At 39.6% G+C, this 27731-nt stretch overlaps 2 protein-coding genes across 2 annotated transcripts in view; both read left to right on the top strand.

Moving 5' to 3' along the window:
* Positions 1 to 14487, top strand: part of TRIM44 (tripartite motif containing 44) — a 78054-nt gene extending 63567 nt beyond the window's left edge. The window contains exons 5-6 of the mRNA XM_063438032.1: positions 11033 to 11157; positions 13672 to 14487. Of these exons, the coding sequence (XP_063294102.1) occupies positions 11033 to 11123 (91 nt within the window). The 3' untranslated portion in view covers positions 11124 to 11157; positions 13672 to 14487. The remainder of the gene's footprint in view (positions 1 to 11032; positions 11158 to 13671) is intronic.
* The window catches only part of IFTAP (intraflagellar transport associated protein), a 526063-nt gene that overhangs the window by 6519 nt on the left and 491813 nt on the right, over positions 1 to 27731 (top strand). The gene's annotated exons all lie outside the window — the stretch shown is intronic.

Below are 27731 nucleotides of genomic sequence, written 5' to 3'. Positions count from 1 at the left end.
TCCACCGGAGAGAGATGCGAGCCCTAACAGACCCTCTGGAGCTATGAGCTGTCTTCACAGCCGCAGAGTCCTGCTGGCCGCTTGGAAGTCCACGCCGACCAAAAGGAGAAGGGGCTCCCAGTCAAACTGGTTTGCGCCCTTTCTCCCGATAGGCCAGCGCGAGTAAAGGGCTTCCCTCGAAACACTAATTGGTCACTGCGTGTCTTAGGCTGCGAATAGAAGTAGGAGCCACGGTGCAAACTGGGTTTGCACCCTTTTTCCTGATAGGCCGGCGCGAGTTAAAGGGCTTAGTTTACCAGCCCTTCTACCAGCCTAAACCAAGTGATTCTGTAGAACTATTTTCGGGTATGTACAGAGCCTCAAACCCAGACTTTGTACAACGATTTCTCGGGCTCTGTACATCAGATAGCTCTGCTTTTTGCAGGGATAATAGCTGGGATCAGTTGCTATTTAGGGACATATTATGTGTGGGGTTATTTTATGTCTTTGCTAAGTTTTTGAGTATTTTTATGCTTTATGTCCTTTTTGCACAGTCGTGTTGTGGGAGTGTTATGGGCGTGCTGTGGGAGTTCTCCAGGGCGGGTTTGACTGTGTCCATGTTTTGTATAAATTGGCTGTACCTTGTCCCACTAAAATAATTCCTGTTTTACCCTTCATCAAGTCTCGGATGATGTTTGGGTAGCTAAGAGCTCTGATCACTGTTTCACTTGGGATTTGGGGAGACTCATAACGCAAGTACTCAGTTGGAGTATAGGGTATCCGTTACAATCTGAAACCATTTTTATTTATTTTATTTTTTGTGCATACGACGTTCCCTTGTGTGTCTTTTTCCCCCCCATAAATTTAGATATTTGCAGCAGCACCACAGTTCTTTTTCCTGTCTTTATTTTTTTTCTTAGATCTAAGTATACCATATCCATCCACTGACGGCTGTTTCAGCCTATTTGGTCTCCTCATTGTAGAGATGGCATTGAATTTATTTCTGAAAATTTATAGCACTGCATCAAGAGAGAGATTAATTAAGTCGTAGAGTAGAAAAAAAAAAAGGGAAAATGACAGGAAACGTTCTAGCTGAGCTTGTTTGCTTTTTTTTTTTTATCTGCCTTTGTAGATGTTGGATCAATTAGAGTTGTCTTAAAGGTAAATAAACAATAAACACAATAAATTAGTAAAACAAAAAAATATATATTTACAACTAAAATGCCTTGTTTGGTTGTTCTGCCTGCAGCTCCAAGTACATCCCTCTCTCTCTAGGAAAATACAATCCAATCAGGAGCATATCTTTCTAGCCTTTGCGTTCTACCCTTCTCCCATAAACCTTTGTCCAACACTATCATCACTGCTATCATTATACACTTAAGCTGGAGAACGGGGCTGTATGTACATATTGGCAGAACAATGGTCCAGGTGTGAGAGTCTGTGGCTTCGCTATCTGTCCTGGGAGGAGCGAGGGCTCAACTCAAGATGTGCTTGTGGCGCATGCATGCAGCACTAACTAGCTGGACAGAACTAACATTGGGCATGCCAGAACTGCCTGATTGACCGTTCCGATAGACTGCTTTAAAACTGTAATGATGCTTAGAATCTGCTGCTGTTCTAAAAAAAAAACTTTTAAACGGGGAGAAGGTGCAGAGTAATCGATGCCCTATTTTCAAATATGCAAAGTTGTGATGGTGCCTGTACTTCTGATTTAAATCATGTAAAAGATTAATTTCAATTAGCACACCACGTTTTCTTATCCCGTAATACACGGTACATTTGGTATAACTAGACACGTTTCATTTGTCAATAGATTAGCCATTTTCATTTGTTTCGTGATTTGGGGTCGCATTCTCCGTTATTTGACCACTGGGCAAAAGCTTCTCCGAACCAATCAATTGGTTTTAAAACAAATCAAAAGCGGTTTTCCCCAAATGCATCGATTTCACTGTCATACAAATCTATTCATTTAAAGACTAATGGGACGAATGCATAGGCTTAGTAAAATTAGTAATGCTATCCATTTATTTTGTAATTGAACACTGCAATCTCACAAACAGATTAAAGAAAATTGTTCCTATTGAACGTGAACATTCAGTTTTATGAAAAAGTTTCTTTGGGACATTTTTTTTATATATATATTTTTGAATTCTATATAATGGTGAACTTTTCACCTCCTTCGTTCTTTACGATTTCTGCACTCACGCAGCACATTGAAAGGCAGGTAGTTGCAAGCCATTGACTCTCTCACCTCCCCTACATCATGTCGCTGCCATCGGGGACTTGTTAATTTGGTGTGGGTTGGCTTTCTTTATGCATCTTAGATGAGCGGAGGGGAGGAGATTCCAGAATGGTTCAGAGACGAATTCTCAGCCATGCGGACCGCAGATTAATTAGTTTGTCAAGAAATGAAAAAAATAAACTGCAGATGTCTTGCTAGAAATTCGTGTCTCTCATGCATCTAAATATGGAAACAATTAAAGGAGAGCAGGTTTATCTCACAGAAAATTGTTCTGAGATTAAGTGCGCTTAACCTATCAGTATCCACAAGTAGCTGGATAGTCCTCCATGGAGCAAGTTTCACTGTTAGATTTATAATGAAACATCATCGAGATCGCTTTCTTCCCAAAACATACATTAAAATTACTGCTGTGCATATTTAAAGGGACACGGTGTCAGGATTATAGTTGATCCAGCACGCAGAATAATATCACACCAAGGACTAAAGATAACGTCTAACCGGACCTTAGAATGGCCGGACTTGAAAATAGTCAAAATACTTGCCGAGGTCAGGGACACAGAACGTGACAATGATGAGGGAAGCAAGAAGTCAAGGATACAAGAAATCAGGGGAGTCAAAACGCAGCCAAAGTCAAATACCAGAAAGACACAATCAGGAACACACTCTCTTATAACCAACTAGTGGAAACCACGGCAGGGCACTGTTTGGGTTTTAATAACCCTCCTTAGGCTATAATTGACTGTCTCTGACCTCTGACTCCAAAACGTGCGTGCGCGTCTATGACGTGATGTCGCACGCTCGTTGGTGCCATCTTTGATGTGGGGGGAAGTAAGTCTCCTATTAAAACCGGAACCGCAGAGGCCGGCGTCTCTAGGAACACCGTTCTCGCTGAAGGAGGTTGGGTAGCGGTTTGCCACGACCAAGGTAAGTGATTTTTCTGTCAGCATAGCTGCTATGTTTTGGGGCAGCTACGCCGACAAAAATCACAGGGAGCACACGGTAAACACCATAACAAGCACAGCGTTTTTTAGTGGATAGCATGGTTGTTTTTCCACCAAACCTTTTATGAACCATTGTTGTTTCCCTGAAACTCAAACCAGACCTCTTCCTTGTCATTATGATAATGTTGCAGTACTGCAGTGTCCATAGGAACCCATCAAAATGTGAGCAACTATATAAAGTTGCGCATAGTGTCTAAGCTGCAAAAGTGCTTACATTCCACCATTGTTTACATGTTATCGTAATCCAAATTTGGACACAATTGTTAGGTTAATGTTGATCCAGGATGGGTTTTAGGTACCAATCATTGCTGAACAATATTGGGCGGATTTGTGTGTGTATATATAATGCAGAATGACCAATTCTGTCTGGGTAGATAATCAGGGCAGAACACGTTGAGCACTGCTGACGCACCCATCTATGAGATGAAATATTTCATCTCAAGTACTTGGCGAACGCATTTAAACATTTACTTGGGTTTCATTTTGCACCAGCCCTCCCGTAATTGGCTCACAGAGCTGCTCTGTCAAGTGATTGGACAATTGTCTGCAACTTATATTCACACCGAGTGTTCTACTACAGAGAGGTCAGATTTTCAGTGCCTCGGAGACATATTATTTTGTTGCTAAAACAGTCTGAGGTCTGTTTATTCGAACAGTACTCTGTTTAATGCTTTAAGTTTATAAAATCGTTTTAACAAGTGTAAATATTATCCTCTTTATCGTCCTATGAATGCAGCATGTGTAGGGTTTCATGGACAAATCTATAAATATAAGATTTAGGTAGGAACAGGCCAACTGGTTATTGTTTATTTTCTTTTTTAAAAAAAAAAATTGTTTTTGTAAAACTTTATTGTTCTCAATAAAGAGAAGATACAACATAGCAGTTAGAATCCACAGAAGCATTTGAGGCAGGTGACAAAAAAAAATATATCCACATGCATTTGGCACACCAACACATCTTCCAAGCAAACTTCTCAAATCCGTATCAGGATACTGGAAAACAATGTGATGAAACCTACCATGTGTACAGATAAATCTGAAAGTATCAGGTTCTAAGCAGCCAGGATATCAGCGGTACAGATAACAAGACAGATAACATGACTGTTCAAAGATGTAGAAAGATCAACGAAAACTAATTTTCCTTTGTTACAGTATACTGATGGCTAATTACACTGATCTTACAATGATAGCAAATTTTGACAGCAGATAATTCTAAGTATTTCCAATAATGCTTTGCCCAACCATCGGTCCTGCTATGGTAGGTCATTGCTTGTATATAAGATCATGTTTTAGAATGCATTTTTCTCTCCCAGTCTCTTATTGTCTCCCTTTATAATAAGCTCTGTGTATTAGATCAGACTGATCCACACCGCGCTCGCAGTTTTATCAATGTATGTATCATTCCGACTACCTACAGGATATTGCATCGCTCAACCTTATAACATTTTTTTTTATTAATCCCCGAGGCTGTAATAATAGCATATTTATATATACGGATGTAAAGTAGCTATGGCTGCGAATTGCATTAAGAAAAAAATGGAAACGTTCGTTTTTTTTAATTTCGGTTCAATGTATTTTCATGTTTGTAATTATCATATTGCATGTAGCGAAGGTGTAATGTTTGGTCTTTTGTTATCTCTCTTAAATTTATTTTTGTGTCTCTTGCTGCGTGTCAAGGGAAGTAAGAGTTAATTGCATAATAACAAATTGAGACAAAGGAGCACACTGTATTAAAATGTAGCAATCTTTATTAGAAATATCATAAAAAGACATATTATTACTGGCATTTATAAAGCCCCAACATATTACGCAGCGCTATACAATTGGGAAAGACAACACAATAAGAACAGACTTATACAAAAGGTAGAGGGCTCTGCCCGTGAGCTTACAATCTAAAGGTTGAACTGGGGAGATGAGACTAGAGGTAGCAGAGGGATTTGTATGTGATGGCAGAGAGAGTTGATGGTATAGCTGCAGCAGCTGATACATTATCCAAAAATAACATATATTTATATATATTCAAATAATCAATGGAAAATGTGCAAAATGGATATATGCACAAAAGTGAGAGAATAGACATCAGCAATCGAACACAAATAATAGACAGGAGAGTAACTGGGTTACCAAATAAAAACTGCCCCCCAATATTCCAACACAAAGCCTTTGACAAAGTGTTTGGTATTCAGTATAAGCGCTAACAGGGGTAGCATAGAAAGATGTATACAGAGGTCTCGGAGTGTAAGGATTGTTTACCTTCTCCCTGGATGGAGTGTAAGCCGGAGTGGCTACCTTTTAAGTTTTCAGAAAGCAACACTGCATCCAGATATGCCAGAGAGGACCACGTCCATTCAGAATGTGCGCCATAATACCACGCTGTCCATGGCTGGGTGCAATACAACAAGCAGAGTTTCAAAGCTGATTGGCCTACTGTCAGACAAGTAAACTATTTTATTTAAAAAAAACAAAAAACAAAACCTAAATCAGTTCTGGTTTTTGACCTCTGCCCTTCCTAGCTTCAGGGATCAGAGGAAAATTAATGCACACAGTCCACTCCTGTTTGGAGTTTATGCCCCATCGGGTTGAGTGCAAACATTACCTGACCGGCCCTGTTGCACTGACTACAACTCCTTTTGTGCTCCGTGAAATTCTGGCTGAGGCTAGTGGGAGTTACATTTATATAATGATATGATGAGGCAATGATGAGTCTGATAAGAATATTTTTTCTCTTTTAAATAGAAAATCCATAAATTTCAGTAAATCCATGTTTCTTTATGAGACATTTTAAACTGGAGGTTTGTCCTCTCTGAGAAGCATTTGATTGGACAATGCCCAATAGTAACAAGGAAGTAGGTGCTGACCAAAGATGGGGTTTATCTTAATTAGTAGCAAAGGTTAGTTCTACAATGAATACATTACTATAAACATCACATCCAGCGCACTCACCCATCCACCAAACGGCAACTTCATTCAAAGCTCACAGAATGCAACAGTCCTACCCCAGCAACCTGCAATACCTGCTTCTATAAGATTTATTCACTTATTTTGGAGGAGGTGGGGGAGAGAGACAGATTGTTTAATATTATTATTGTTTATTTTTTTTACAAACCCGTACACATTAAAACATGAGCACTATTGGACATCGTTTCCCTTTTAAGTAGCACTGTCCCTGTCGTGGTATTGTGAATGTTTCCTCCGTTTATTCTGCGCACGTTTGTCGGGTCCAGGCTGAGATAACCAACCACATTTATCAGCGGATGGAGATGCTAAAAGAACAAGGGCTCTAATTGGAAAGGCTTCTGAAATTAAAGCAGATTCCCAGGTCCAATATAAATACTAAAATAATTAATTTCCTTAGAGAGGAAAAACAAAAATGAATAAAAAAGGGCAAATCAAAGTCATGTTGAACAATGAAATTCGTGATTCCGCCCTGAAAGTAAAAAAAAAATTAAACAACCGCAAAGTATAACATATAAATAAAAAATAAATAAACCGGTTTTAGTGATTCTGTTACAATGCCGAAATGTATCAATTTGTTGCACACATTATTACGTCAAACGTTTGGCACAATTTAGTAAATCTGATGGATTTTTTTTTTTTTTATTTACTTTCTAACCAATTTTTTGGAGAATACGCCATTTTTTTAAGTGAGACAATAGATCTGTCATTGTTTTATCACTCTTTCAAATAGAGTATTGTTCTGCTTCACTTTTTTTTTTCTTTTTTACAACACTATAAATTTGGTGGTTTCCTCAAATGGAATTATCCGCAAAAATAGCTTGAATTTACTATAAATAAAACCTTTTAGAACCCTTTAAACCATGTCATTTTCTTTCTCAAATTTGGTGAAAAAAAGTATTTTCTTTGCCAGCAGGGATAGCGTGAACAGGAAAATTGCAGGATAGCAATTCAAAGAAACATAAATAAGTGCGAGCCTGTGGAAATAGCGGGATGCGTAAAATTATACAAGTAGGTGCTGCACGCGGAAATGATGGATACCCGGTCAGAGGATTAATAAATATTGGACTTGTGCCTTCAGTTTCAAACAAATTGCTATTTATCTATAATATATGATTGGCGGGTCATCCAAATCACAATTCTAAATATAGTTTTTTTTCTTGGGGGGGGGGGGGTCCATACAGATGTTTAATAATTCTTTATTTTATCGTGCACGAACAATACAAATAGGCAGGCAATGCCGCAACAGCTATTGCTTGCACTTAGGGCAACATTGAAAAACATTTGTTTGGCATATTTAAACATCGCACATTTTATGTTATATTGTAGAATCGTCGAGAATTGGATCGACATGTCCGTATATAAGATAAGGCTGACGAAAAACTAATTTGGATTAACATACTGACTTTTTGTGAAATTAGAGGGTCATCAGCTTATTTAAGGCTTATCTTTCTTATGGGGGTTAAAAAAATAAAAGAAAAAGCATAGCTAAACACAAGGTAAACAATCTAGGTAACTGCTTTAAGAAGGTACATTGTGATCATCTATAAGCCTGTCGTAAGCAATCCTGTACATATTCTAATCAGCATTTTCTGTTAATTAGAGTAAGAGCAAGAGGTACCCATTGCAGGGCCGTATAGACAAGATGGATAATGCTGGGTAAAGCTTAAGCACTGCAAATAGAGTTAATTGCTCAGAGTATATAGTGAAACAAGTAGCGTAGTTAATGCTTATATGAAGTAGTGTCCACTGAGACATTACTTATGTGGCAAAATAAACTTTGAGAGAAAGAAAAGAATATATTAAAAACAAGATGCTTAGGCATTATGAGCAAGCAAAGTGGGGGCTCCAGTTTAAGAGGAGCTTTACTGGTCCGTGATCTGTTCAGTCAGCCAGTTCTCAGGTCTGGGTAGACAGGTGTGGAGTCTGCACTGGTATTGGTAGAGCAGTGTGTGAGGCTTTGGTTACTAAAGGGGTCATAGTGGGACCATTAATCTAGCCGGAGTCAGTGAGGTGGGGATTCCGTAAGGTCTATAGAGAAGTCAAACTGATTGTCGGCTGTGCGGACTATCCTCTTATAGCTGGTCTGAACCAGAACTAGTCCCCGACTCAGTCCTTATTGTTCAGCCAATGCCGGTCCTGGAGGCCTGACAGATGCGACGGGAGTAAGGGCTGGTGTGTCGACTCGGCAGGATTCTGTGTCCATTAGTCCCAGTGCAGAGAGGAAGCATATTTAATGAGGTATGCAGAGTCCCCGTCGTGTGTGTCAATTGTGAAAGTGCCCCATGCCATGGTTGTGGGCCGTTGCTGGTCTGACTTGGTGTTGCTGCCATTTTGGGCCTTGGGCCTCGCCATCTCCATACATGATTTGGTGGCGCTGTGTTCTTATGGGGCCCGTTCCAAGTCACTGCTCGCCGGTGCTGTAGTCTTGGTCACTTTGTCTTGGTCGCTCCCGTGGCCCTGAGAGCTGATTTCAGGCTGCTGTTGATGAGGCTCCAGGAGCCTGATCTTGAGATGGCACCTCTACGGCGCCGGCCTTTCATGCGTGTGGAGCCTGTGAGAGTTTCTGCATCCCGCTGTGTGACCACCTGTGCCGGGCTTTGTAGCTTACCCTTTGTCTGGGTCTCCAGGTCGGAAGGTCGCATAAAGGCCTCTAGCTTCTCCCAGAAGGAGCTGCAAATTGCGGCTAGTCGGAGCTCTATTTTTGTTGCGGTGTGGGTGGCCTCCGCTAGTTTATATGTCTCACCAGGATCCACAGGATGTCGTGTCTTATTTGCTGTCTCACCACCTAGCTGGGGATCGAGTGAGGGTAGACCGGGATAACCCCCGCCGGTCCAGGGAGGGTGGGGGGCCCAGAGACGTGTACCTGACTGGTTGAGGAAGCAGGAAAGCAGCCATCTTCCCCACACCCACCATGCTGTTAGACCTCACCGTGATTTCGGGTGCACCTTTGTTACTTTGTCGCTTGGGTGGTGTCTGTGCGTTCGCCCCAGTATCTCCAGTTACTTGGTGGCCTTTGTGTGCCTTTTCAATGTCGTTTTGGTGTCTGGAATCCACTATTTTTGCCCAAATAGCAGGAGCTGGTGAGGCAAGCAGCCTCTCAGCTTAGTGGTCAGGCCCCGACCCCATCCTTTTTTTTTGCCTTTGGTTACTTCTTCGAACTTGATCGGTGACCCAAATGGCCTGAAAATTAGCATATCAGTATTATTTAGTAATATTTATATATTTGTCATGCTCTTTTGTAAGTCCAAATCATTTTTCCTGAATAGTTTGCAAAATAAAAAATACTTAAACTAAAATGCCACTGATGAATCTCTGACTACCAGTACATTTTTTACACATTTTTTACGGACAAATTGATTAGGCCCAACATTGTATATAGTTCACAAGTTTAATAAAGATTAAGATAACGGAATTCAACCATTGCTACTCAGAACACTTTGACAACTATTATTTTACATATCAATAAAAAAAAAATCAATCTAATTGAGCATAGACCCACAGCAAAACCAACGTTTACCAAATTTAAAATGTTACTGTAACTTCTGCATTTTCCATTATTATAGGATCCAAATGTTTTGCGTTGGAGTGTCATTGAAATATCAGCTCAATGAAAATATACCATAAGACAAAGTAGAGACCACTTTGTGGTTTTTTTTGTGTTTTTTTTAAGTTCGAGTAAATATTTGGAAAATTGGAGCAAAATGTGGAGCTTCAAATGTCTTCCACCTGCCATACTCACAATGGCTGGTGGGTTAAGTTACATTATTTTTATACTCCACAGTTGCTGTTTTATCATGTTTTCTCAACTTGGGAACTTGGTCTGAAACCACATGAGTATCTACAATGTGATCACCGTCCAAAAATATCAGAACTTTTTTCTGCCGGTAATTCCACCAAAGTTATAAAACATTGACTTAGAACTGAGCTTAAAGAGACCGAACATTTTGCTGATTTTTGGAAAATCAAATTGCAAAATTTTTTTTTTGGAGTAACTCCATTGATGTCTTAAAGGGAAACTATAGTGTCAGGAAAACAAAGCTGCCTATAGTGACCACTTACCCCATGGTGGAGAAGTCTTTAACCCCTTAAGGACACATGACGTGTGTGACACGTCATAATTCCCTTTTATTCCAGAAGTTTGGTCCTTAAGGGGTTAAAAACCCCTTCTGTCACTTACCTTTTTCCAGCACCGATGTCCCTCCATCTCCACTCCTAATGCACATGCGCAGCAATGGCTGAGCTTGCATTAGGACTTCCTCCATTGGAAAGCATATATAATACTTTCCTATGGAAGTTTGGGTGACGCAGAATTTTCTCATGCATAGCGTGAGGATGTTCAGCATCAGGCGACTAAAAGTCGCCTAACGACATGGAAGTCCCTCTAGTGGCTAGTTGGTAGACAGCCACTAGAGGTGGCATTAACCCTGCAGTGGTAATTATTGCAGTTTATTAAAAACTGCAATAATTACCTTTGCAGGGTTAAGGGACCTGAGACTATACGCCAAGACCACTTCAATGAGCTGAAGTAGTCTGGGTGCCTATAGGTTCCAGATTCCTCTGTTTAACTGAATTTCTAGTGTAGACGTCTTCTCATTTATAAAGTAATTCTTGTCTAGTGTGTATCTGGGGTTCCAAATTGATATTGTTGCTGGATTACAGAAATTATTTAAAGTTTATCACCATTAATAACAATAATTTCTATCTTTCTTAGATCAATAATTTGTGAGAACTATGGCAATAGAATGCTAAAAAATGACTATATAAATCTCAGTATAAAATTCTCATTTATACATTGTATCAGGTCACCAAATTGTTCTAATTCATGTTACCTGACTTTCTGTTCCATCCGAAGGGAGAATGAAGGTATGCCAGCCAAGCCAGCAGATGAAGGAAGCCCCAGTTCTCGATTTTCTAGCCTCCCACCGGGAAATGGACCGTGGTAATGGAAGTAACTCCAGTGTGGGTAACATCATGCAGGTACTACAAACATACCTGTCCGGGCATACAGAATAATGAGCGATTTAACATTACCAACCTTTATAATCTCATTATAAAACTACACTAGAATCATCGGACATTACAAGACTATGTGATCCGATGTTACCATTCTAGAGAAAAATAACTTAATCTCAGATGGCTGGCTGCACTTTTTGTGTGAGAGAGTCTAGAGCAGGGGTAGGCAACCTTTGGCATTCCAGATGTTGTGGACTACATCTCCCATTATGCTATTACAACCATAATACTGACAAAGCATCGTGGGCGATGTAGTTCACAACATCTGGAGTGCTGAAGGCCTACTCCTGGTCTTGATTCATAAGATGAAATAATTACTAGTCCTGAGTCATGATAAGGGGGAGCGGGTATAGCTTATTAGGGCTCATCCGTAATATTGGGGGGAGGCTTGAATTACCAGTGCTGAGCCATAATAAGGGGGACGACCTTGAATGACCCATTCTAAGGTATAATCATCCCTCTTACTGGTGTAAAACCAGATAAAATTTCACAGGCAGCATCTGAGTCTACAAGCCCTGCACAGGCACATCAACACAGTCACAGAAATCCATGAAAGAAACCGTTGTAGCCCCAAACTATTTACAATATATTAATAGACTGAAAACCAGGACTGTCATTTACTTCACGAAAACAGCACCACAGGGAGCCATATAAAATCAATTCCCCACACAAATACACCATTTAAAAACCCATCTGTGTCCAGTGCCGCAGTGTTAGTCTGGCAGACCATATGGGCGCACCGCAAACTCTACAGAAGGTAGCAATTTGTATCGTCCAAGCGGAATAACATGTAACCGTATTAATCACAATTCTTGGTTTTAATATTTATAACCCACGGAGGCAGGAACGTCAGATCTAGATTTATATTAAACCATTCGAACAACCATTCTGAGAAAAATCTAAATATCCTTTTCAGGAATACAGTGCTAATGCCAGCCTCAGGATTGTAGCAAAATGTAACTTTTTAAAGGATAAATTAATGAAAAATAATTCCTTATTGAATGTTTAAGAAATTCGAATTCTCAAGGTCCTCTTTACAGAAGGGCGGCTTCACTTTTATTCTATGTTATGATGGTACATACTACAGTTTAGAAACAAATGCAGTGGTTTGGGGGCACATCAATAGTTTCTGGGAGTTGTAGTTCAAGTGTTAGCATTCTGCTGTAGAAAACTAATAATTAAACTACAACACCCAGAAACCATGAATTCCTGAATTGTAGAATGTTTGGAGCAAATGAAAAAAAAAGACTGCGGGATGGGAGGGAAGAACAGATGAGATGGGCTCTTGGAGCTAAACAAATATTTTATTTTAATGGTATATTTAAGAGCAGTATTGACTTAAAGGGTTATTATAGTCACCAGAACCACTACAGCTTAATGTAGTGGTTGTGGTGTCTATAGCCTGTCTCTGCAGGATTCTCAATGTAAACACTGTCTTTTTCATAGAAAATGCAGTGTTTACATTGCTCACTAGGGACATCTTTAGTGGCAATCACTCAGACGGCCACTAGAGGTGCTTCCTGGCATTCAGCATCGCTATGTTCTGTATGAAGGAGCTGAACATTCCCCGTTGATATGCATTGATTCAGTGTACCTCTATGAGGAGTGCTGATTTGCGCAGCCATGGAGGCGGAGCCAGTCGCGGCGAGACCGGCATGAGTAAAATCACCTTTTCAAAGTGAGGCAAGGGGGGCCTGAGACCTAAACAACCATTCCAGGATTATAGTGACAGGAATACATTTGTTTGTATTCCTGGCACTATAATGTTCCTTTAATTCATTTTTTTTTTTTATCAGGATTTTGTATTCTAACAATTGATGTTGGCTAATACTGGAATGCTGGACTGTTGCTTTAAATTCTGAACAGCAACGTAAAATACGATATGTGATAAAACAGAGCCTACAGAGGGAGCGGAATATCTGCCTTTTCTTTTTGGGTGACATTCGTTTAAATTGTATATATCTGATAAGTTATATTTTATGCATGAAAAATATATAACACGTACTCCTTATGCGACCTGACAATGTAGGCAGTTTCATTTCAGACGCTGGCAGTCATGGCTACCAAATATTTTTCCATCAGCCTGTAGAAACAGACCTAGTGTCCTTGCTTTCTCCTCGATCCTAGCTGTGTACAAAGCATCGCTTTGTGTCCCCTACTAATAAATCTCTAATCACATCTGTGACATTATTTCCTGGCTGTCCTTTTCTTTTCGTGCTTTTTATTCCCCTCTCTTCCACTTCCTATTAATGAAATACAATGGCCGCTCAGTGTGCACCGCATGCCTCGGCCAAAACCATTGGTTACCGAATGGTTAGTTCACACCGTAACATTTGCAGATTATCAAGGATAACCTTCGTTAGTTTCTCAAAAAGACTACATTGCATGCAATCAGCAAAGCTCTATGAATAAAAAGAAAAAGAAAAAAGAAAAACCATTTAAACTCATTTTCTTTTATTTATTTTTTTCTGTTTTCAGTTGGCAGCAGATTCTAGCTCATTAGTAAATCGTCTGCACTCTTCCACGTCCTCCTACCCCCGAGATGAGAAGGGATGGAAGAAGAAAGATTTCTAGGACTGTAAAATACCTCCTTCTTACCTTCGAAACCACTCCAGTTGGCTTATAGAACCATTGATACAGATGCAGACACAATTTCACTATACCATGCTGGACTGAATTGGCATTGTCCAGAGGAGCTTGACGTCTTCTGAAGAACAATGATGTGCCATTCAGTGAAGTTAGATTGCTGGCGACTCTCAAAAGGAAAACCACCAGTGATGTGGCCATAATTATGCAGAATCCACCAGAATTCTATTTATTCCTATGCTGTATCCAATACCATCCAAAGATATTTGAGTATGACCAGGAAGATAAAATGTAAGAATCCAGAGATTTACTTTGTGGGAAAACACATTTTAAATTCAGTTTTGAACACTGTGATATTTTATTCTCACTATAACGATAATCATTATGTTTAAAAAAAAAAAAAGTGGCGTTTGGACAGTGGTTTAAAAAGTATAGGGGATGCACAATGGTTGCGCACTGTAGGGTTTCACTGGCCTGTATAGCAATGTTGAATAGATGAACAGGTTGCACCTAATAAAATTAGAGAACTTTTAAAAAAAGTACTTGAGCAGGAAATTAGATCAAGATTTATTTTATTTAAAAATAAAAAATATTTTTACAAAATGTAAAAAAAAATGTGGACTAGACATTTTGGATGGGCTGATAGTGTTTTATGTCTTTTCGTGCTTTGAGTGAAAAAACATGAATAAAAATACTATTTCTAGTGTAAAAAAAATTGTATTTTCATTTTATGTGTTGGAGTATTTCAGTAGTTGATTATGTGATATTATATTAATATTGCAAACATCAGCACAAGAAAAAAAAAATCTCAGTAGTTTTATTGTGCACAGTTGTAATCGATAAAGTAATTTCTAGGCGGCAGGTAATTTTACCAATTTACCCAAGTATATGTATCATTTGCTTTACGGTTCAATATTTTTAAATTCTTAAAGAGACACTGTAGGTGCTGTAACTGCTTAACTCGTGGAAGTAGTTATAGTGCCTAGAATCCCCTGGCACCGTCCTTATTATCAATGTTAACACACACACATATATTCATATATATAGTTTAATGCGTAACGACCGTCCCCGGCAGCCCACCTTTTCTGAGTTGCTTTGGCTAATGAGGAGGCATTAGTCTATGCATCAAAGAGTGCTCGCGATTGACCAGAGATCCTCATTTACTGTTTAACTGCTTGAAAAATGTTTAACACTGAATGGAGAGACAGTGCCAGGGGACTGTAGGCACTATAACAAATTCAATGCCTACAGTGTCACGATTTCGCTAATAACCTATTCGCTCACAACTAATGCATTACCCAATGGCAACTGGTTCACTACTAAATCCTCGCTGTACTCTATACCAATGGCATAAAAGCCTGCCAGCCAGGCTTGTTACAGACATCACCAAAAACGTATGGAGCAAGGGACAATATAGTATTGTTCTACACAATTTGCCACAACTAGATCGATATTGCCAATTTCACACCTCTTCCCCCAATGCTTCTGTTTTACTTAAAACAATGTCTGACCCTTCACCCTATCCAGAACAGCATTATCACATTTCTCTTTGCATCTGACAGTTTGTTACTTTAAGTTGTTAACCTATGTTTTGACAAGAAGGTTTCTTTTTGAAATGGCCTTGGCTGACTTAGTAAAAGCCCAATTTAAAACAGTAGGTGTTTTCAGCTGTTCACCGAGCAATCAGTCTCTATATTGAATTACCCCATGAATGCAATCAGAAGCTTTCTCCGGACGGTGGTAATGATAGCAAAATATTTCCAGAGAGTAAGAATGTAACAAACTTACTAAATGTAGGAAATATATACTTATTATACTTATAGTTTTACTTTTTTTTGGGGGGGGGGGGGTTATATTGATCATTAACTCTCTAGTTTTAAAGGACCACTATAGTGCCAGGAAAACACACTTGTTTTTCTGGCTCTATAGGGTCCTTGGGTCTCCCTCACCCTCTGGGTCCCCTCCCACCGGGCTCTAGGGTGAGGAAGGGGTTAAATTCCTATCTTTTTCCAGCTCCCTCAGCGCAGGGGAATCTCCGCCTTCTTCTGCCGTCATCGGCTGAATGCGCATGCGCGGCAAGAGCCGCGCGCGCATTCAGCCAGTCTCATAGGAAAGCATTTCTCAGTGCTTTCCTATGGACGCTGGCGTCTTCTCACTGTGAAAATCACAGTGAGAATCGCGGAAGCGCCTCTAGCGGCTGTCAATGAGACAGCCACTAGAGGCTGGATTAACCCATTCTCTGAAACTGCTATGTGTACAGCAGGCAGGGTTAATCCTAGATGGACCTGGCACCCAGACCACTTCATTGAGCAGAAGTGGTCTGGGTGCCTATAGTGGTCCTTTAAGCCTTTTTTCCCCGGCAATTATTACTGAATATTTCCCATGATATATCTCTGTCAAGATTTTTGTTTAAGAAGAAAGATTCAACTGTGGTTTTGAAAAAAGTTTCTCATTTTACATCTGTGATTTTTGGCTGAAGTTTGGAGACGAAGTGCTTATCCGCTAAACAAGACACTGAAAAGAGAATTGCACATTTTATGCCAAATGTTCCAATTTGAAAAATGTCTTCAACATGGGTATTTACATTATATGCACTTATAAATTCTCAATAAGCCTATGCTCTGTTATTATACCACAAACTGTTTGATAAAGGGTCTTGTTTTACCTTTTCTGTTCCATTTTAAATCCGTTCCCCCAACTCTGTTGGTTTTTACATAATATTTACTGTGAATTTCGAAGCAACGTGTGGTTCATAAGTTAACAGTTTTATCTTCAGATAGAGGAGATGAAATGCACTGTTATTAAACCTTTGATCACACCTGTACACTCCACTACCTTTCATTCTAACACTTGTAATAATTCGGGAATGCTAACACCACTTTAGGTTTGGCAAACTTTTATATAAAAACGCATTTAAAGCCCTTGGGACAAAAGCTTTGTACTCGAATAAATGTGTTGGAGTAAACAAAATGTATTTTTTTATAATTATACACTTATAAGCAATTACAAAACAAAATCATCTCTAGCTGTTATACTTTGGGTGGTCCCCTTAACGGTTTGAGAAAGAACTTACCAGAGTTAAGTGAGAATTCAAATTTCCACAGCAATGACAGAGTCAGACTTGGTTATTAAATCAAATGCTTCTCACAGAGAGGATTTGATTGGCACAGTGTGGCAATTTTGCTGAGCATGTGAACTAGCCTCCCAATACTTTACTATGGGGAACCATTGGATTGGCCGAGAATAGGCATCATAAATACTTTAATTTGAAGTGTTGTGTCGCCTTATGGTCTTAAGAGTCCCCCTGGAGAAATCTTACAATTTTCCTGGCACTATAGGCTCCTGCAGTACCCCCTTCCTTTGCAGTACCCCTTCAGTCACTTACCTGAATCCAGCGCTGATGTCACTCCGCACTGGGTCAGGCTCAGCCCACGCTCCTCAGACCTAATGTGCATGCGCTGCAATGGCTGCACTTGCATTCAGATTTCCCCACAGAAAAGCATTATATAAGGCTTTCCTATTGGGAAAAAAATCTGACACTGGAGATCCTCATGCAGAGCATGAGGAAGTCCACCGTCAGATAATGGACCAAAGGTCTGTTTTGATTCAGGAAGTCCCTCTAGTAGCTTTCTGGTAGACACCCACTAGAGGTGGAGTTAACCCTGAGTGGTAATTATTGCAGTTTCTCAGAAACTGCAATAATTACCACTGTAGGGTTAAGGGACATGGGACATTGCACCCAGACCACTTCAATGAGCTGAAGTTTTTAAACGGTTTAACCCTCGCAGTTGCCTCCAGCGCCGGTTTCAGCTCTCCCCAGCTTCTGAAATGTCAGATTCAGGAAGCGCGAAGTGCTGCTGGGCTAGGACACCGCTGATTGGGGAGCGGTCAGCTGACACTCTCAGCCAACCCGTGACAGCCCATTCACAGAACCGGCTTAGAAACAAAACATACCTAGTTTTGTGAATCGGTGTCACGGATTGGCGGAGAGCATCAGCTGACTGTTCTCAGCCAATCAGTGGCACCCCTGCCCGGCAGCACTCAGTATTTCTTGTATCTGAAACTTCAGAAGCTGGATGCTGCCTGGGAGGGGAACTGAGACTTGCGCTGGAGGCTGAAAGTGAGAATGCGCCCAACAGCCTCCTGAAACCATAAACAACTTCATTTAGATTATGTTGCTTCGGTGACTGGTGTGTTCCTTTAAGAGTGTCATAGCGAATGCCATTAAATTTATATGTAAATAAATATTAATAAAATAAAGTTGCACAAAAGAAAAATGGTGGAAAAAAATAAACAAAACAAAATGTGCAAAAAAAAAAGGATAAATAAAATGGACCATCAGAAATGTAGACTCACAGCAGCAAAAATTCTCAGCAAAAATTATTGAGCAACGCTTTGATAAATCTCCCCGTCATATGTTTTGTGAGCCCTTCTTGCCAGTTGACATTTTGGAAAACAATATTTTTGATAGAAAAAACCCTCATCTTAGTTGTTAAAAAGTCCTGATTTGACTGCACGCCCACATGCAGGATGACAGCAAGACGTGTTGAAAGCTGGGTACCTTACCCCTTTTAAAGTTAGCCAGACTTTCAAACATGCATCACCTATTGTCGATAACGATCAAATCTGACAGTCTATCATCATCATCTTTTCTGAAAAATGACAAAAACAGCAGCGACAACGCCTGTCAAACGCGCGCACACACACACACAACTGTGCATTTCCATGAAACTGCCTTCAGAGTAAATGTAAGGGGACAGCCCTAATTTTGTTGTGTCTCCTTCTAGAAATGACTGGAGGGGGGCACCAGGAGTTGTTTAGTCCCTGGGTAATGGCCCGGTATCCAGACACAAGATACATGAATCAGCTTGTCCTGGAGCATTGCTGCGGGATTACAAGCTTAGAGCGCAGGATCACACGCAACATTCCTGAAACTGTATATTTATAGAGAGCAGGCAAAAATATTCACATTTCAAAAGCTATGGCAATTAAACAGCGTCAGCACCTGCCTTCGGATTAACCCACCCAGATGTGGTTTTAACCCTTTCATGATTAGCATGTAGCACAAGAAGGCTAAAAAGGGTTAAACGATTATGATCGGCAGATTTGTGACCTGAGAACATTTCTACATGAAGCAACAATGTCTAAAAGCTATCTATTCTAAATGAATGTTATTTTAATTTTTGAACAGTATTTCATACGTGAGTTTGCCGTTTTACATAATGCCTATATGCTAGCTATAAACCACAAGCCTATATTTCAAATACATGTTACAATAGAGATTGTAGCCCTATTAGTCCAGTGATGCAGATGTAAAATAACATATGAAATTCGTATCTTGTAATCAGTGGTCTATTTTTGTTTTGTGCTGCTGTAGGCATGACGAAACTCTGGCATCCCCCAATCTAAACTTTACTCCCATCCCCTTCATGTTAAAGCAGCACCTCTTCCTTTTTAAGACCAACACACACTTTGACTGACAGACAAAAGCCCTCACTGATGCATACACTGACAGACACTCACTAACAGATACACAGTCGTTGGCACACACACTGTTTAACCAACACACACTTTCACTGACAGACAAAAGCCCTCACTGATGCATACACGGACATACACTCACTAACAGATACACAGTCGTTGGCACACACACTGTTTAACCAACACACACTTTGACTGACAGACACACATCTACAGTTACACACACATTCAAAGACAGACACACATACACACTCACTGACAGACACACGCACTAACTTAATACAAATCTCAAACAAATATGGGGATTCAGTTCCACCATATAGTCATATTGTGTCACGCCTACCACTACTTCACTCATATACAAATTATTATTATTATTATTATTATTATCATTATTATTATTATTATTATGTTTACATTTTAATTTCAATCCCCCAGCCTCCCTACCATGGGGTGTTCTGGAGTGGATGCTCTCTTTTTTCTGGGGTAGCGGGGATCCTTTCACTGCCAACCACCCGGGTGAATGCACAATGGTGCTATGATCTTCCTGCTTTTTTCCCTTGTGTGCTAATTTAAAAAAAAAAAAAAAAATAGAACTTGTTAATGAGGGGGTTCATGTGAATTTTGACTGTGATGGGCTCACTTGACTTCTTCCATTTTTGTAAAAAAAAAAAATATTTTTAATACGACAGTTTCTGTAACGATGAATATGTCCTGGTACATTATGTTTTGTTTTTAAGTTGTTTTGATTCCAAATAGAAAATGCAGTCTTGTAATGACATTTGGGGAAGCGTTAAAAAAAACTAATTGCACTCATTTACCCGCAGGAGGTAGGATGAAAAAATGTCATGGGGATTGTCAATCTGATATGTTTTAATTTGTCTGCCAGCAGAGAGCAGTAGCATCTGGTGCCCAGCTGCAGTATTTGACAACTCCCATCACTCTTAGAAAGTCTTCATCTGTCCTTGGGTAATTGACTACACCTTAACAACAAGAGTAAGAGAATGTTCCAAAAAGCAAAACAAACACAGACCAGTTATAAGTAAAGGCACCATGTAATTGAAATGAACATAAAGAATATATTATATACAAGTCAAAGCTCAGCCGCCCTTTTATTAACACTGGCACCCTAGAGACTCGTGGGTGGTGCTGGCTAAGCATCATGGGAAAAGAATTTTGCAAGCCTCTACATAGCCATGTCTAAGAATCACAGCCATATATATATAGATAGACCTCTAGTGATGCAAATTATGAATGATGATGTTAAATTATGGGTGCTGAGCGGATGTTCACTGAAACATGGATAAAACCATGCCGAATAATTGCTGCTATAATTCTAGGTTGTTGCCAATAAGCTGCGAAATGCTGTTTACATTTGGCATCCATCCAGCTTAATAACAAAGAATATAAAGATCGTAATTTTACATAGGAGAGGTATAGCACAAATGGAATGCTTTAAACTAGCAAATACAATTTTAAATGTGCCTCAAAATAGTTACGTACTGTTGTCAATATGAGGAAAAACTCAACGAGAGCAGGGTACCTGTCAGGATCTTGCCTGGAGGTGGGGTCCGAAGTGCAGAGATTTATGTTCACCCTTGCAGATACACACAGCCCAAGGTGACCAGGCAATCAGCCATCTGGGCATTGAATCTGTGCACGGGGGCTTGACAGGAAAAGTGCTCCAATACACAGTGCAGACAAGGGCACAAGCAAAAGGTTTGTAAAGGTGTAGCCGTGGTCGGAGTTCAGAATAAACGAGGAGAGGAGCCAAGATCAGAAGCCAGGGTCAGTCTGGACAATACAAAATAGCAGTAACCAAATACATATACCAGAAACAATGAACTGACCCTGATAACTGGAAAAGGTGGAGATTAAATACCCTGTTGACGAGTTGCTAACAAGCGGGGAGTTCTAGGAAATCCTGAGTGACAGTTGGCTAATCTAGACAGGTAAGTATGGCTAAGCATATAACCATATCCAGCCCTCGGTGCTGCAGGCAGGACAAGGCATGATAGGAAATCAGGCTGAATAATGAGCTGAAGTGTGTCTCAGAGGCCATACAGCAGGACCAAAGTAGAAAAAGACTACAATTCACATCCCCCTAGAGCCACCTGGGGGGTGGCCACCTCTAACTGTCTGTATGGCACAGTGCAAACCATGACAGTACCACACTCTTTGTGTGAACCGTGACAGTACCACACTCTTTGTGCGAACCGTGACAGTACCACACTCTTTGTGCGTACCGTGACAGTACCACACTCTGTGCGAACCGTGACATCCAATATTCGGGTAGAATGTAACACTCCACGTTAATAACATCCAATATCTGGGTAGAATGTCACACTCGGTGTTAATATCATTCAATATCTGGGTAGAATGTCACACTCAGTGTTAATATCATTCAATATCTGGGTAGAATGTCACACTCAGTGTTAATATAATTTAATATCTGGGTAGAATGTCACACTCAGTGTTAATAACATTCAATATCTGGCTAAAATGTCATACTTAGTGTTATTAACATCCAATATCCGGGTAGAATGTCAAACTCAGTGTTAATATAATTTAATATCTGGGTAGAATGTCACACTCAGTGTTAATATAATTTAATATCTGGGTAGAATGTCACACTCAGTGTTAATATAATTTAATATCCGGGTAGAATGTCACACTCAGTGTTAATATAATTTAATATCTGGGTAGAATGTCACACTCAGTGTTAATATAATTTAATATCTGGGTAGAATGTCACACTCAGTGTTAATATAATTTAATATCCGGGTAGAATGTCACACTCAGTGTTAATATAATTTAATATCTGGGTAGAATGTCACACTCAGCGTTAATAACATCCAATTTCTGTCTAGAATGTCACACTTAGTGTTACTAACATCCAATTTCAAGTAGAATGCCACAAGCTGTGTTTATAATTTTCAATTCCGAGTAGAATGTTACACTTAGTGTTTGTAACATTCACTTTCAGAGTCGATTGCCACACTCCGCATTGGTAACATTCATTTTCCAAAGAGAATGCCACATTCAAGGTTAACAACCTTCATTTTGAGAGTAGAAACCCACTAAACATTAGCAACCTTCACTTTCCTAGAAGAATCCCAAATTTCGTGTCAATGACCTTCACTTTCAGAGTATCAATCCACACTCTGTTACTGACCTTCATGTTCAGAGTATCAATCCACACTCTGTTACTGACCTTCATGTTCAGAGTATCAATCCACACTCTATGTTACTGACCTTCATATTCAGAGTATCAATCCACACTCTATGTTACTGACCTTCATATTCAGAGTATCAATCCACACTCTGTTACTGACCTTCATATTCAGAGTATCAATCCACACTCTATGTTACTGACCTTCATATTCAGAGTATCAATCCACACTCTATGTTACTGACCTTCATGTTCAGAGTATCAATCCACACTCTATGTTACTGACCTTCATGTTCAGAGTATCAATCCACACTCTATGTTACTGACCTTCATGTTCAGAGTATCAATCCACACTCTATGTTACTGACCTTCATGTTCAGAGTATCAATCCACACTCTATGTTACTGAACTTCATGTTCAGAGTATCAATCCACACTCTATGTTACTGACCTTCATATTCAGAGTATCAATCCACACTCTATGTTACTGACCTTCATATTCAGAGTATCAATCCACACTCTGTGTTACTGACCTTCATGTTCAGAGTATCAATCCACACTCTATGTTACTGACCTTCACTTTCAGAGTATCAATCCACACTCTGTTACTGACCTTCATGTTCAGAGTATCAATCCACACTCTATGTTACTGACCTTCATGTTCAGAGTATCAATCCACACTCTATGTTACTGACCTTCATGTTCAGAGTATCAATCCACACTCTATGTTACTGACCTTCATGTTCAGAGTATCAATCCACACTCTATGTTACTGAACTTCATGTTCAGAGTATCAATCCACACTCTATGTTACTGACCTTCATATTCAGAGTATCAATCCACACTCTATGTTACTGACCTTCATATTCAGAGTATCAATCCACACTCTGTGTTACTGACCTTCATGTTCAGAGTATCAATCCACACTCTATGTTACTGACCTGCATATTCAGAGTATCAATCCACACTCTATGTTACTGACCTTCATGTTCAGAGTATCAATCCACACTCTATGTTACTGACCTTCATGTTCAGAGTATCAATCCACACTCTATGTTACTGACCTTCACTTTCAGAATAACAATCCACACTCTATGTTACTGACCTTCATATTCAGAGTATCAATCCACACTCTATGTTACTGACCTTCATATTCAGAGTATCAATCCACACTCTATGTTACTGACCTTCATGTTCAGAGTGTTACTGACCTTCATGTTCAGAGTATCAATCCACACTCTATGTTACTGACCTTCATGTTCAGAGTATCAATCCACACTCTATGTTACTGACCTTCATGTTCAGAGTATCAATCCACACTCTATGTTACTGACCTTCATGTTCAGAGTATCAATCCACACTCTATGTTACTGACCTTCATGTTCAGAGTATCAATCCACACTCTATGTTACTGACCTTCATGTTCAGAGTATCAATCCACACTCTATGTTACTGACCTTCATGTTCAGAGTATCAATCCACACTCTATGTTACTGACCTTCATGTTCAGAGTATCAATCCACACTCTATGTTACTGAACTTCATGTTCAGAGTATCAATCCACACTCTATGTTACTGACCTTCATGTTCAGAGTATCAATCCACACTCTATGTTACTGACCTTCATGTTCAGAGTATCAATCCACACTCTATGTTACTGACCTTCATATTCAGAGTATCAATCCACACTCTATGTTACTGACCTTCATGTTCAGAGTATCAATCCACACTCTGTTACTGACCTTCAAGTTCAGAGTATCAATCCACACTCTATGTTACTGACCTTCATATTCAGAGTATCAATCCACACTCTATGTTACTGACCTTCATGTTCAGAGTATCAATCCACACTCTATGTTACTGACCTGCATATTCAGAGTATCAATCCACACTCTATGTTACTGACCTTCATGTTCAGAGTATCAATCCACACTCTATGTTACTGACCTTCATGTTCAGAGTATCAATCCACACTCTATGTTACTGACCTTCACTTTCAGAATAACAATCCACACTCTGTTACTGACCTTCATGTTCAGAGTATCAATCCACACTCTATGTTACTGACCTTCATATTCAGAGTATCAATCCACACTCTATGTTACTGACCTTCATATTCAGAGTATCAATCCACACTCTATGTTACTGACCTTCATATTCAGAGTATCAATCCACACTCTATGTTACTGACCTTCATGTTCAGAGTATCAATCCACACTCTATGTTACTGACCTTCATATTCAGAGTATCAATCCACACTCTGTTACTGACCTTCATATTCAGAGTATCAATCCACACTCTATGTTACTGACCTTCATGTTCAGAGTATCAATCCACACTCTATGTTACTGACCTTCATGTTCAGAGTATCAATCCACACTCTATGTTACTGACCTTCATATTCAGAGTATCAATCCACACTCTATGTTACTGATCTTCATGTTCAGAGTATCAATCCACACTCTGTTACTGACCTTCATGTTCAGAGTATCAATCCACACTCTATGTTACTGACCTTCACTTTCAGAATAACAATCCACACTCTGTTACTGACCTTCATGTTCAGAGTATCAATCCACACTCTATGTTACTGACCTTCATATTCAGAGTATCAATCCACACTCTATGTTACTGACCTTCATATTCAGAGTATCAATCCACACTCTATGTTACTGACCTTCATATTCAGAGTATCAATCCACACTCTATGTTACTGACCTTCATGTTCAGAGTATCAATCCACACTCTATGTTACTGACCTTCATATTCAGAGTATCAATCCACACTCTGTTACTGACCTTCATATTCAGAGTATCAATCCACACTCTATGTTACTGACCTTCATGTTCAGAGTATCAATCCACACTCTATGTTACTGACCTTCATATTCAGAGTATCAATCCACACTCTATGTTACTGATCTTCATGTTCAGAGTATCAATCCACACTCTGTTACTGACCTTCATATTCAGAGTATCAATCCACACTCTATGTTACTGACCTTCATGTTCAGAGTATCAATCCACACTCTATGTTACTGACCTTCATGTTCAGAGTATCAATCCACACTCTATGTTACTGACCTTCATGTTCAGAGTATCAATCCACACTCTATGTTACTGACCTTCATGTTCAGAGTGTTACTGACCTTCATATTTAGAGTATCAATCCACCTTCTGCTAATGACCTTCACTTTCATTGTAGAATGCTACACTTTGTTTTACCCATTTTTGGTAATAAAGGAAAGTTTGTTTTTTTCTTTGCTATTTTAGTCTACATTTTTTGGCTTGCTGCTTAGTAAATTGTGCTCTCAGATTGTTGCCTTGCTAGCAAAGTAAAAATATATCTTCAAACGCCAATGAAAACTCACATCCTCTCTCAGCCATATCCCCTGTTGTGACTCTGGAAGATGCAAATAATTTTTGACACATATCTACATTCCCTGACTTTCTCATAATTAAAGAGAAGTGGAGGAGTTGGAAGGAACGTGGCTTGTTTGTGTGAATCATCGTGGCATTGTCATTGTCATTGTCATTGCGTGTCCCGCAGGTGGGAATGGTGAGTGGTGGAAAGGAAAATCAGTAAAATTATTTTGTTTTTGACAATGCTTTTTAATCTCTGAGAAATGTTCTATTTAAAAAGTGCCAACAAAATCCACCACGTTCTAGCAAAGAACAGGTACAATTAAAACTAAACTGCACACAAAGAATATAAATTGCTTTTGCAACAAAAAGAGACATGGGATCGGCTTATCATTTAAAGTAAGGATAAAACGCATTAGGCAGCTTAGTTAATAATTTATTTTCCATTTTTAAAGTTGAAATAAGGGCTAATAGAAAAAGGAAAAAATACTATTTCTTAATATTTAGGATATCAGTCACTCGCCAATAAAGAAAATGAGTAAAGTCATTTTTAGTAACCTTTCATAATTGGCATCAGATGGTATTCTGTGATAAAACATATACACAGGATGGATAAGTGCTAATAGTTCCAACAGTGGATTAGCTAAGGCAGCAAACACCTTAGGCAGGAACCCCCTTTACACCCCAAAAGTCAGAAAAAACATACAAAAACAGGCTGTGCCTAATAAAAGGTGAGTAGATATTGAAAAAAAAAACAGTCCAAATTTTCTCCACATGATCTTGATTCTACATGACTTGATTCTTCCTCAATGGCTAAATATGAAAAACAGAGAAAAGGACCAATAGTAGTATATCTCAGAGAAGTGGATAATAAACAACAAATTGTGCACTCACATGGAATAGAGCTTCACACAGGCTGCGGTAATTACAGCACATAGTGGTAAAATCCCCACTAGTGTAGTTAACTGCAGTGATTTTCAGTGAAAAATATGAAATGAGAAGAAAAAAATTCAATAGTGCAATATTGCAAATGTAAAGTGAATAATGTGCAAAATAAAAGTAGAAAATACACTCACAAAAGAAGAACTTACATATAAAGCTCAAAGTTATAGGTGTGAGGTGGTACAGTCCCCACCGAAGGATACATCCTAGTCACAATTTTATCAGCAGCATTGATATATATATATATATGGAAGAGAAAAAAACAGTATAAAGTGCTCACTATAATAACATATTTTGAAATAAAAGGTAAAACTGCACTCACATTTCCTAGAGCAATAAGACCACTCAATTCAATCAATTTTGGGGATCAATTATAATCTGGCATCTATATTTGTGATGTTTGTTCTCTTTTGCAAATACATTTAGAAATATTTTGGGGTAAACGTTATTTATTAGATAAGTTAGATTATTTTTAATTACAGAAATATTGTTAAATTACTCTATTAAATGACGTTAAAAAATATTTAGTTCTATTCATTAATGTGTCTTGCCTTCCTGCTAAACTACATTAAAAAACAAGGGGGCGGGGACGGACCGCCGAGCTGAGTGGTCGCAAGCTACATTAGCTCCTGCTGTACACAAACTAATAAGCATGGAAACTAAGAAAATCAACCTAAATACTGACCGACAGCGAAGGGCCTCAGTGTTGTGGGGACACCGGATCCAGGTCGAGGCTGGCTCCTCGAGCTTCAGTCCCCTGGGGGGGGGGCCTTTGACGACCCGGTTGGGGCCTACTCCGGCGGTGAGAGGGGCGGAAGGGGCGCTGCCCCACTATCCTGCCTAACGGTGCACAGCTGGGGGCCCGGACCCATAGGGATATGGCCCCGTTCCCCCCCCTATGGACCGGCGGGGTTGATCCCAGTCCTCACCCAGAGGCTCTGCATCCAAAGCCCAGAGACACTACCATCCCGCCCGAGTGCCCGGACGCAGCACACA

The sequence above is a fragment of the Pelobates fuscus genome, chromosome 12 (genome assembly GCF_036172605.1).
Source record: "Pelobates fuscus isolate aPelFus1 chromosome 12, aPelFus1.pri, whole genome shotgun sequence".
NCBI lineage: Eukaryota > Metazoa > Chordata > Amphibia > Anura > Pelobatidae > Pelobates > Pelobates fuscus.
This window is presented reverse-complemented; position numbering and strand designations above follow the sequence as displayed.